This window comes from Argopecten irradians, chromosome 3 (assembly GCF_041381155.1).
Source record: "Argopecten irradians isolate NY chromosome 3, Ai_NY, whole genome shotgun sequence".
Taxonomy (NCBI): Eukaryota; Metazoa; Mollusca; class Bivalvia; order Pectinida; family Pectinidae; genus Argopecten; species Argopecten irradians.
Window position 1 is genome coordinate 40,157,387 of NC_091136.1, and position 13,749 is coordinate 40,171,135.

At 34.7% G+C, this 13,749-nt stretch overlaps 1 protein-coding gene across 1 annotated transcript; it reads left to right on the forward strand.

Annotated features, from left to right (window-relative positions):
* The first annotated feature begins 21 nt into the window (after positions 1-21).
* On the forward strand, positions 22-13,427 carry LOC138318567 (menin-like). Its single transcript, XM_069261054.1, has 6 exons — positions 22-436; positions 3,163-3,315; positions 3,843-4,027; positions 4,923-4,963; positions 5,230-5,454; positions 5,959-13,427. Exons 1-6 carry the CDS (start codon positions 22-24, stop codon positions 7,088-7,090), a joined length of 2,151 nt encoding a protein of 716 aa, XP_069117155.1. The 3' UTR covers positions 7,091-13,427.
* The last annotated feature ends 322 nt before the right edge of the window (positions 13,428-13,749 follow it).

A 13,749-nucleotide genomic window follows, 5' to 3' on the forward strand; every position in this document is an offset into this window, starting at 1 on the left:
TGATTGCAACTGAAACACAAGATGGCGGGGTTCCGAGAGAGCGAAAAACAGCGATTCCCTCTTCAAAGTATCCAGGATGTGGTTGATTTATTCAGGGATCAGTTGACTGGCAGTGAGGAACCTAATTTACCACTTCTGTCTATTGTTTTGGGAGCGATAGAAAATGTTTTGACAGTAAATAGGGCGTTGCCAGGCGAGATAGATCACTCAAAATCATTGGAACCAATTTTCCCGGTGCTCGAGTTGGAGACCGTTGAAGCCCTTTACGAAAAATTTGTGACGCACGTGAAACGATCTGTTGATCTCACCAAATTCCCTTCTGAAGTTGCCACAAGAGAGTTAGTAAAACTTGTCTCGGATGTAATATGGAGTTCTTTAATGCGAAGCTTTTATAAAGACAAAGCACACCTTCAATCTTTATACAGTTTTTTGACTGGTAAGTTGTGACATCTTGTGATTAAAATGTCCCTGTAGTTTCTTTTTCGAGGTTTGATGTTAATGTTTCACCTTTTGCCAATTGAAATACATGTTATTGTTATGACTTGTAATAACATTCACAGCTGTCAGTCAATTTTGACGACAGAATCCGTGAAAGATGTTGACGATGGTCATCGCGTCTGGCGCCCGAAGTCGGCCATATTGACGCACTACTGTAGCATTGGGTTATCGATTTTATCCACTAATTATGCTATGATAAACTACGTATATAGCTCTGCCATGCGCGTCCGCAGTCGAGTCGGACCAGAGTATCGAAACCTTCCTCGTTTACTTAGATTTAGGTTATAAGTAGGTTAATTTATTTTCAGTTGGGTGTATAGCGTGCACGTGTACCAAATTTTGTTATTTTGGCGCTTTTTTGTTGTTTTTTTTATATAAATGTTCTTTGCTTATTTTAATTAGATGACCTTGATCTTAGACAGTTTTATTGTCACATGGTTCAAAGCATCTGTTTAGTCCCATAGTGGCCACAGCCCTATTCCCTGATTGAGTTTGGCTCTGTTGTGTAAAGGTAAAGTTGTTTACAAACAAGAGAAACTAGGTCACCAGGTACATTTATGATTAGTACCTAGGTGACTGTGACTAACTTTGTAAACAATTGGTCATCTTTTCACTATGATAATCTTATGTGTTTTGAAATAATATTGATCGATTATTAGAAATACGTCATATATACAAGCTATCTGGTAGTCATACAGATTTTAATTTAGCCACTATCCAGATGGTACCATGTATTCGGCCTATCATGATCATGGCTCTATGCAAATAAGGAAGGAAGGTTCAGATAAAAGGTCAAACATGTGACAGTATCAATATTTTGAGTCATTTTATTTATTGACATAACACTTAACATGAAATAGACATCAACCTAAGAAGACATCAGGTATATATACCCTGCAATAATATGGTGTGATCTGATGAGACTGATACCACTATATTATGGGTTTAATATTACCTTTGATAAATGCCTATAGCAACAATTGACAATTTTGTTGTGTTTTTCACTTCTGTTATATTTGGAACGAAAGTATTTTAAGAAGAAAAAAAAAGAAAGACAAGTGTAGAATTAAAGGTAGGTTTCGCCCAATGAAATATAAAGACTACGAAATTGAAATTTATCCTATACATAGATATAATCTTCAGACCATTTTCAATACATACAGCGAACAATATTGATGGTCAGTTGCCTAGCTTGACCAGGAAAATACTCCTCTTAAAATAGAGCGAAGTCAAGCTTTACATAGAACATGACATATTTTTTCCAAAACGAGGCCGCAGCAACATACGGAAGCGTGCAACAAAATGTCAGATAGAAGTGACAGTCTTACCATGTTTAGTTAAAAAACAACAACAACAAATCGAAGTGCGAGGGACTGTTTATACATATCATATAATCTAAAACACTTCATGTTACTTACATACGCTCGCTAACTTTGTACACCAAATATACATGTATAGTTAGTCTTCGGCTGTTTGTGCGCTGGCATATGTGTTGAAATTTAACTCACCACGTGCAATGCCGTTACTTCCGCTTGAGATGTGGCTTCTGTTTCTTTTATTGCTACATGCCATTTCTGAATTTAATTCCCTATAAATATCCTAGGGTGCTACCGAATCCATTATAATTTCCTCCACTTTGTTGCCGATTCAGATATATTTTTTTCATCGCACACACTTTCGTTCAGCCATTTTGTTTACTTTTAGTGCGTGACAACGCGCATGCGCCAAACTTCGACAACGCAATCCATCGCAGCTTCATTTGCATATTATTTTGTCTGACGGACACCGTAATAAATCAAGGATTTCCTTCAATTTTGTATTCAAGACACATTTGTTCAATCTCAAACACTTAAAGAAATTAAATTGAGATATTTTAATATGTTTTTTCATCTTTTCTTCCGCTTATCGCATTTCACAAAAAAATATTTATTTGGTTGGGCGAAACCTACCTTTAAGATATATTTGCTATTAAAGTGAAAAATTGTACAAAATTGATGAGTATCTATATATGTTTATAAATAAGACAAATACATAAGACAGACTTATTTTGTGTAAGATTAATACATGCAATCATGTGTCTGACGTCATTAACTTTTGCAAGTGTCGTCGAGTACTAAATGACTAATCGTCGTACAGGAATGTAAATATTATTGACTTTCTAACTTTATGTGGTTTTAAGGAAAGGAATTCCTTGTACTGATTAGTTGCCGAGTGGACCTTTTTACAATACACGTTACACAGGTGTTCATGGAGTCGCGTGTTTATTATACAGTGTCTAGTATTGTTCCATATTCACGAAACATAGGAAGCAGTTTCCCTCTTCTTGACATTCTGTTTTTGGTTATAAGCCAGATTATTTAATAATATCTCTTTTAAATTTTAATCACATGTTATTTGAAGGTAAAAGTAATATATTAAAGTATAGATAAATGAAGTTAACATTTCTAAATCATATGTATCATAATGAATTTCAAGAGATTGACAAGCTAATTCTCTGATCATACCTCAGCATCAAACATAAATCTTAATTATAATTTTAACTGCACCAATTAAATACATTTGAATTTTGAAATTTGTCGTTGATAAAACATGATTTGGTTATGTGTGCTGATTAATAAACTTGTACATGAGTAAACTTAATGAAGATTCTTTCTTGTTTGTCAGGTAACAAGCTAGACTGCTTTGGTGTAGCTTTCGGTGTGGTGGCAGCGTTCCAAGTGCTCGGCTATAAAGATGTACACCTGGCTCTGTCAGAAGACCATGCATGGGTCACATTTGGTCAGGACTTGTCCGAGAGTGCAGAGGTCACATGGCATGGTAGGTAGTGATAGTAAGGTCATATGACATGGTAAATGTCATAAGAAATCATAATGTCATTGACTGTTAGTTTATTTCTATATCAAAATCATTTGCATCAAAGAAATTTGGGTTCAGTTTGAATTAAAGACAACTTCTGTCCATGTTTGACTGAATTGACTGGTAGCACCTCTAAAACAATTTGTACAATTTGTAAGAATTTACCCCAGTGTCAGGGATGGGGTAAAAAGGGGTAAATTTTGCTATATTGTCTCTGAAGCTTAGGAATTAATTTTAAAATATCTCTCATTTGACAGAAAGCAGTTTTTGGACCTTATGATTCAAAATCGAACAAATTGTCTTTTACTGCCAAAGAGATATCCGGTAATATGTGAGTCATACATGAAGTAATGATCTATTATGAGAAGATAAAACAAGGCTAGAATCAATAAGAACAACAAATGACTTTCAATAAGTACAAATTGCAGAATCACTGAAGAGTAAATGTAAAAAAATGATCTTTTAACAATATTGTTTTTGTGCTTTAGGTAAAGGTAATGAAGACAAACGAGGACAACCAATTACAATGGGAGTGTCAGAAAAAAGCTGGCTTTATCTCAACGGTCAGCCTGTCCTCTGTACGAGACAGATGGAGGTGGCATCCATTGTCAGTGGCATCAATCCTTCAATAAGTGCCACTGTGGACAGCGTGGAGATGGGCTCACTTCAACAGGTAGGGTTAGTCTGTTTGTTTGAAGGATCCGGCCCAAAGAGGCTAGATATAGGGGAAAGATAACTTAATATAAGGTTTGTAGGTTTCAAGGATACAGGACTGGTATGTTAGTTTTGACTACAAACTTCATTTAATTTATATTTTAGGGTCGCTAAAATATTTGAACAACTTCTTTTCAATCACCAGAAAACCTAGAGAATTAATTTTGGATCAGTAACATGCAAGGGTAAAGGACCAATTGAAATAAATCCTTGTTGTGGAGGATCAGACCACATTTGGTCTTAATCTGGTGATCTTTAGATTTATTCAATTACTGCCCACAGTATCTTAAAGGCTAATTTCAGACATGAATAATATTTGTGTCTGAAGTCATTTCATCAATAGAAGTCAAATATAACTATAATGCTTGTTGAAAAGGGAATCGGGATCTACATTTTAAAGCAGATTGGATGAAGAGTTATTATATGTTTAAAAGAATGATTGTAGTTAATTTACTGAAATGTTGAAATTATGGCAATTTTAAGAATTGGCCTAGAGACATGACATGGTGTGACTTAGTCAGACCTGAGCATTATTAGAGAAGTGAGAAAATAGGGATCTGCAACATTTGCAATCTTTTTGTATTTATTGCTGTTATATTTCAAATTTCATTAGAGTCATTCTCGTGCCCCGAAACGTTATATATAGCCTCACTTCACGTAAAACTGTTCACTTCACTTCATTAGAGTCATTCTTGCACAAAGGTACTGGGTTTGAAGATATCTTACAAACACATTTTTTGCTCTGATAAGGCCTGAAATGTGTTAAAAATAAGTTTAAAACAATATGTTAACAAAAATCTGAAATAAATGACGTTTAGATGGTTTTAATACTTTATGAATTTTACCATTTCCAGGAGCTGTTGTGGCTGCTTTATGATATGGGCCATTTGTCAAGGTAACTACATCTTATTGATGTGTTTTCTTTTAATTGACAGAATACCAACTTTGATAGATACATTAGGTTGTGAACAAGTGTTCAACTATGAGCTCTTTTTATTCAATACCTAAGGGTTAACAATTTTACAAAATCTTAGAAATTAACATGATTATTTAAAATAAAATTTGCCACATTAGTATGAAAATTAGAAAATCAGTTTAAAAATCCAAGGTCATTATTCATACAATTATTTTCATTTTCAACATTCATATTTTTTACCAAAGATATCCAATGGCATTAGGAAACCTTGGAGATCTGGAGGAGATCTCTCCGACTCCTGATCGGCCGCCGCCAATCGAACTGTTTAACGAGGCGATCCAGTCTACACAGGAACATTACAACAACCAGCATGTGTATCCCTATACATACCTGGGAGGCTATCTGTGTCGCAAGGGCAATTACAAAAAGTCACTCCAAGCCTGGGCAGATGCTGCCGATGCTGTTCGCAAGTAAGAGCTCCTTTGTAACATCTTCATGAGCATATACATAGGCATTGTAGTATTTGTGATTGTCACATGGAAGCTATTAGTGAAATATATTGTTTTTGTGATTATTATTTTAATTCCAAATTAAGTTCCTTCCCATTGATTTAGCATTAGAAACAGTTTACATTCAGTACATAAAGCTGATGGCAGTGCAATTTTCAGGTCCCCATGATCTTTCCCTGACATGGTAAAAAGACACATAGATGTGAAATAATGAAGAAACAAATGATGTAGTAACGAAACCTGTTGTATACCTGAACCACCTTGAGATAATGGCTTGACCATATTGACCTGTCCACAAATTTTTGTTACAATCATCTTAACATTATATTGACTCTCCTTATATATTTTTTCAATGGCTATCATTGGTGTACCAGAACAGCTGTTTAACTTAGTAAATAGGGAGGGTATCACTAAATTTGTAAATTGTGTACTTTATGTTGCTAACTTAATATATTTTCTTCCCAGTTACAACTATAATCGTGAAGATGAGGAGATCTACAAGGAATTCCTGGAAATCGCGAACGACCTCATTCCTCACATGATGAAAACTGTTGCCAGTGACAACGCAGCACGGATTCATCACACATCATTGCTGTATGACCCAGACTGTTACGCGAACTTCCTGCGGTTTTATGACGGAATCTGTGAGTGGGAGGAAGGCAGTCCAACTCCAGTGTTACACATTACCTGGGCTAAGCAACTTGTATTCTCACTGTCTAAGTTTGACGTCAGTGTCCGTGAGCACATTGAGGTCAAAGGCGAAGGACTTGAAGACGATACCTCCTCTAGTGAGGATGAGGAGATGGAGGTGGAAGTCAATGGACGGCGAGGAGAGGAGGGTGAGGATAAAGCCGTGGAGGACACAGAACCGACCAATAGTCGCAGACCGGGGCGTAGAGGAAGACGACCAAAAATTGATAACAACAGGGAACTAGGGGGTAAGGATGTAAAGGTCAACGGCAAATCAAATGAGGATCAGATAAAATCTGCCATTGAGGATTTGGTGAACAAGGTCGGGGACGAGGGACAGAGTGATGCTACTAATCCAAACATTGCAGCACTTGCACAAGCATGTAGTGAATCAATCCTTAATCCAGAATATTTACTCGGAGGTGGGGACCCGTTTACCACAGCGACCAGTACCACTACGGTAACGTCCACTACTACATCTGCTGACCCTCGCATAGACATGCATGACTTCCTTAGCTCTAAGTCAAACGGCTCGCCTTTTATGGGCATGACAATGGACTCTGTGCTGAAAGCAGAAAGCCCTTCTGACATGGTCATGTTTCGGAAGCGGCCAAGTTCGTCCAATACAAGGACACCAACCCCTGTCTCAGAAGGCGCACCGTCTCTCACACAGGTTACAACAACCTCCCCTAAAACAGTACCAACCCATCTCCTGGGCCCACCAACATTGGTGTGTCTCCGCAGTGAAAAAATGAAAGGACTGAAAAAGATTTTCTCTTCAGCAAAATTGAATGCTAGTGCAATAAAACTACAGCTGACAGCACAGTCTCAAGTTCACTTCAAGCACAGCAAACGCAGCACTGACTCTGAGCTTGCCACTCATCGGAAGAGATCGCGGAGAGAATAGTGCTACAGCTTTCTATGTCAACTCCTTTGTCTTGTTATACTGTTAAAACAACTATTGTTTGCTTTCTTGATGATCTATGTTTGTTGATAAGTGCTATAAACTTTTTACTATTGTGTGAAAATGTGGGGTGGGGAAACTCAAATGTCAGCAAATTTTAAAACTCTGTAATATGCAAATGCAGATTAGTATTATGAAATATGTACAGTTTGATAATGTGGTGCATAAAAGTGTGTAATTTCTTTTGTTGTTTTGAAAACAAAAAAAACATTGAATGAATACAAACTTTCATTGTTAGCACATGGAACAATTGTACAAATCAAAGTATTCATTGTATTTAACTTTTTGCCCACAGAACAAAAGATGAAGAGATGTAACAAATGTAATTAATGACAGTTTCTTTTGATACATCAAATGACACACTAGTTACATTTAAGACATAAGTGAACATTTAAGACAGACAAGTACTTTCCCCACCCTAAAATTGTGTCTGATTAAATGATTCTATGTAATGGCAGACATACAGTATTGGATTGTAACTAGGGCAGCCAGTGTGTTCAGTATTAAGGAAGAAGAACTTGTGTCTGGAGGTAAATAATCTCTTTGTAGATGTTAATATCACAGATCGTCGTGTAGGGACGAGAGGTAGTCTTAGTTTCCCCTACAATTTACAACAGTCTTAGATATTATCGCATAACAATGTCTGGTGTATAATCCGAGTGTCCCCTGTCCTTGAAACAATACTTACACATTAAACAGATGCAGATATAATGTTATCAATTTGTCATAAATGGGTAGTGCATTATCAGGACAAAAAGAATTTTTTTTTTTATTTGGCATTTTTTTTTTACTTCTAGTTAGAATAATAGTTACTGCTGATAATTTCCTGTAGATTATACATTATTACCAGGGATGTGCAATTCATGTTAGTATTTGTAGCACTTGAAAAATGGGAAAAAAAAAGTTTGATTTTAATTAACAATTCCAAAGTTTTATCATAGGGCAGGTATTTTTTCACTAGAAGGTGTAAAATTTGACAAACATTTCTGATAAATGACTTGTTTGATTTCCATTTTACCTATCTTTATATATATGAAAAATACTTATAGGTAAAGGTGTTTTGTTTGTAACCGTATAATAATAAATCAGCTAATCAGCTCTTGTTATAGATGTATCAATCAAACTTTTATCAACAAAAAGGGCTTTATAATAGAATAATAGAAAATAGCATAATCAAAATACTGCTGATGAATGATATGGATTTGGGTTGTTGATGTTTTCAGATTTCATTGCAATATATATTAATGTATAACATGAAATATTTGTTGTTTGTTGTTTTCCTGAATGATAATGAACCATGGAAACCAACAAAATTTATATTTGGTATTGAGGGCACTGACATGTCACCAGCTTACCATGAATAATTCATGTCATGCAGTATATGGGAGTTTTAACTGTATTATCATATCCATTACACCTGGAATCTCCTACAAAATATGACCACTTGTCAAATGGTATGGTTGTCTGAATCAGAAAAAAAATGATTGGAAATATTCTGTGTGACTGGAAAACTTGTCTTGATTCTTGGTCCAAATCCAGATATTTTCATCTTTCATTGTTCACGTATTTGTTCATGTTGTGTGCAATTTTACAATTTTTAAGATTTTTATTTTAAATCTGGAAAAGACAAAGAACATCAATGTCTACAGCTTACTTAGTCTGTTGACATATGGTAAGATGGTGCTGTATGGTGATGTGTATGTCGTCTGCCAAAAAAAAAAAATCAACAAAATATCTTTTGGTAATGAAACCAGTAAATTTTGATTAAAGGAGGGTTTGTAGTTTCTGGAGAACATTGTAAATAAGCCATTTTAATTAAACCTGATTTTACTCTATTTCTTTGAAAGTTTTTGATCTTTTAACAAAAAGGCTATTATATTATTGTATGTTTGATAACAGAATCTTACAACTTTGTAGTTTCCTAGAATTTGACTGTTCAAAGCATGAGTTCCAAACTGATGCACACCTTGATTGATACACACCTGAATTAGAATCACAGGAACTTTGCTGTTTCATTGACTCAGAATATTAAATAATCTGTGATCAGGCCATGGATAATTACTGATGGTTCATGTATTTGTTTTCATACCATGTCATGGAAATACTTCACTGTGTCAGTTTCCTATCCCAAAGTCTTGTGTTATTTTTTTGATAAAGAAGATTGCAATCATTGAGAGAGTTTCTGGGTCTGTTGTTTAAAGAAGAAAGAAAAATGCCTTGATAAGATTTTTCCTGTGAAATTCTGAAAAGTGTTTAAATAGGTACAGTAGATAATTGTATATATTATGTATCACAATATTTTGTCTATTGATTATTGTATACATGTATTATAGATCCCTGTGTCTATTTGTAAGCTTTAAGATGAATTGCTAAAGTGATTTTGGCAATATTTTAACTCATGTTTTGTTATTTTAATGAAGTCAGATTTGCTTGATAAAAAGTTTTGACTTAGTTAAAACATGTTAAGTGTTTTGCTTGGAAGTTTTAAAAAAATATGCAAGATGTTTTAATTGATGTCAGATTATGATTAGATGTTAATAGATGTTTATGCCAGGTTTTGGTACTTGGTTAAAAGCATGTTAAGATATCATATACAGAAGCACATGTGTAAGAATTTCTCTTGTTTTCACATTATTTGGGGTTTTATAAGACAATGTTTATCAATGCTGGTGTTTTCACAGAAAATAATTAAATTTGTTGTTTAATTCGTTTGGTACTTAGTTATTGGTAACCGTAAAATATGACCAGCAGTTTGATTGGGAAAGGATCTGATACAATGTAACATTTCTAAACTGGATGTCACAGGGAGCAGCATGTTTGGCCAGTGTAGCCAGGTTTTTGGATTAAACAATTTTTAATTATCAAAGCAGTATAATATCTGGTTATTATTTCTTCTTTAAATTTGTCAATAAATGACCATAGTTCTCTCGGATAGTGAATGCAATTTTAGCTCCTTGAGTATCAGGTCTGTGGCTTGACTGATATGTGGCATTGTTGATGAAGGGGTTTAGTCCCCCCACATTTGTACATATTTGATATGACTTAGAATGATTTGATAGCATTGTCTGATAAGGCACTGTTGTGTAGATGATGTGTGCTTATTAAGATGAATGTTTTATTTTTGTAACTGACCAATGTCCAGAGTTGTGGTCAGTGCAGAACTACAGTTACCTCATTACACTTTTATATTCTCCAATCAACTGTTGTTTCCGGTGATAAAGATGTACATAAAATTTGTCTCGGCATAATTAGTCAGTTTTTGGTAGATATTTGTAAAGATCATGGCATTTTCATGTAATCAAATGTATTTAAATGTGTTTATCATCACATTTGTAAATTTTGGTTAATATTATTAACGAAGTTGTGATTAGTTTTTTGTTGCAGTCATGACATTTTCATCATGTGTGTATTTGAAATTTAATGAATCATTGATCATTTGTAAATTGCAGTTAAAATTTTCTATCAATTTGTGTTTTTAGTTATATACATGTATTGCAGTAATGCTGTTTTCATGATTATACATTGTATTCAAATGAAATTGAAATTAATTCATTCACCATCAATTGTAGATTGTAGTTCTTGTATGTTGTAACCTTTCATTAGCTAGTCGGCTATCTTTTTTTCTGATCTTAAATTTTCGATCTTTGCTTCATGTCTCGTCAACTGTCAGGGGCGACATAGGTCAAGTAGTTTAGGTGTACATTCTTACCATAACACTTGCACCTTGTAGTTCCATAAGTTCCTAGAGGAATAATTCTTAGACAGTTGAACTGGTTTATCAATACTTCTTTTGTCACACAACCATATGATTGATTATCATTTTGTTACTGATTGTACGACTGTATTTTTGGTCTGTACATCTAGCTGACAAAGGTATAGTAACTCTGTTAATTACTGTACTTAAACACTTTTATTTGAGCAAATGTTGGCTTCTGTTTGATTGTCAGTGTTTGATACTACAGCTTTTACACATGCTGATGGTATAGCTATAAGTGTTTCTGCAGTAATTGTCTTTGCTTTACCTGTGCTCAACAGGTATTTACACTTGTTTTAACTGTTGGAAGGGAGATAACTCTACTCATTGCTTTAAATCTTTCTGAAATTCCTATTTATCATTTAATGAATTCAGATATCACTAGATCATATCAGATTTATCATCAAAAGTTTAAAGAGATTTCAATACATATACAATTTATTTTAGTTAGAGCATGAAATGTTTAATGGAACTAAAGGCTTTGCTTACTCTTGACCAGATTTCCAAGAAAAATATGATGAAAAAAATCTTGACTGTTGTATTGTCTAGCTTACTATGTTTTGTGTATATTAGCAGAAAAGTGCTTATTTTGATGTTATTGAAGATAAAACTGTCTCGTTTAAACCACAGGTTATCGAGATAATTATTTCTAATTTCACCTTGTCATTAACTTTGACACTAAATAATAGTTTGGATAAATTCAGAGGAAAATCAACTCTATAAACCTACCTACAAACTCCACCAAAATTTCCATTAAAAATGTGTTTCGGGGATGTCTCTTTAATTTAATTTAAATGCTAAAAATCACTTATTCACTAAAATCACTGCTTTTTAGCATCATTCAGATGGTGGGCTATTCAAATTGCTTTTCGTCTGTCGTCCGTCTGTCCTTCCATCCGTTAACATTTCTTGTTAACACTATTTCTCAGAAAGGGCTGAAGGGATCTTTCTCAATTTTTATATGTAGGTTCCCCAAGTGTTCTAGATGTGCATATTGCATTTTGGGACCAAATTGGTCCACAAGATGGCTTCCAGGCAGCCATCTTGGATTTTGATAGTTAAAGTTTGTTACCCCTATTTCTCAGAAAGTACAAAAGGGATCTCTCTCAAATTTCTTATGTACTGGTAGGTTCCCCTAGGGCTCTAGTTGTGCATATTGTATCTTTGGACCGATAGGTCAACAAGACAGCCATCTTGGATTTTGATAGTTGGAGTTTGTTACCCCTATTTCTCAGAAAGTACTGAAGGGATCTGTTTCAAATTTCATATGTAGGATCCCCTAGGGCCCTAGTTGTGTATATTACATTTTGGGACCAATCAGTCAGCAAGATGGCCAACAGGCAGCCATCTTGGATTTTGATAGTTAGAGTTTGTTACCCCTATTTCTCAGAAAGTACTGAAGGGATCTGTTTCAAATTTCATATGTAGGATCCCCTAGGGCCCTAGTTGTGTATATTACATTTTGGGACCAATCAGTCAGCAAGATGGCCAACAGGCAGCCATCTTGGATTTTGATAGTTAGAGTTTGTTACCCCTATTTCTCAGAAAGTACTGAAGGGATTTGTCTCAAATTTCATATGTAGTAATACATAGTAAAAATTTGAAAAGCAGAGAAAAGATCTCTCTTTCCATGGTCAGACATAGATTATTCTTTGGTGGGCACCGAGATCCCTCTCTGGGATCTTTATTGTAAAAATTACAGAGTATAGAAAATTCTGTCATTGGATCTCAACTACAGTATCCACAGCATTTATTTATAACATATCTTTGTATTCATCCACAAGTTTCAAAGGTTACTATCGCTGATGTTATATCCACCCCTGGACTATGTCATAGTAAAATTGAAGGAATTTCAGGAGAGAGAAAAATAGACAAATCATAGGCCTACAAGTCTTATTTAGAAGATTATGTAGAGAGTGACACCCAACTTCAAAGCTATACAGTCAACCAGAGTGTACCGAACTTCAAAGCCATACAGTCAACCAGAGTGTACCGTTATTCAATTCTTTGGATGTAAATCATAGAACCAAACTATCTCTCCCATCTGTTGTTGCACACAGATCTGTGTTAAGACATCGTTCAGGGAGGGATATTGTGACAGTGATAGTAACCCATGTATTATTGGGGAAGCTTTGTAATAAGAGTAATGGAAATCCAATGGACCAACCCTATTGTTATAGAGACTCTTTGTTTAGATGGATTTGATGCTCTCTTAAGTGTAGTGCTAAGCACTGTACAGTGATGCATTAGTTACTGTTATGATTTTGTTTTTGAATGTCCTTGAATTAAGCTTAATTGATTTTAATTGAAAATAGTACATGAATTGAGCATGTTTTTAATTGAAAAATGTCCATGAATTAAGCTTGTTTTTGATGAGCTAAAATTAGCCCCAGGAAGTGCTATAGTTTTATCCAAGTTTTAATGAACACTGATAAAACAACTGTTTTCTGTTTTGTACATAGACATTCTGTATGTACATGTTGGATCTTGTTTAGTATTTATTTGATAATAAAATCAATAAAAAAAACATCCTCTTTCTATTATTTTCTGTACTACAGTATCATAGAATATGCTAGTGCATTATGAGATGATTGCAAAGCTCTGGCATCTATATAGACCATAGATGCCATAGGAAGATAGTTTATTGCTTATATTTACATTATCAACTCATTTTTGGGTCTCTGCATTAACATTGTTTAAGCTAGACCAGGAAAACCGTTTATCAACGACAATTTAATCCACAAGATGGAACATCCATTTTGACGGTGATCAGTTAACGTCACCACGTCGACATTAGTGACGTCATAATGGTCAAGTTTTGGGTGTCAGTACCCTCATATATCTCATT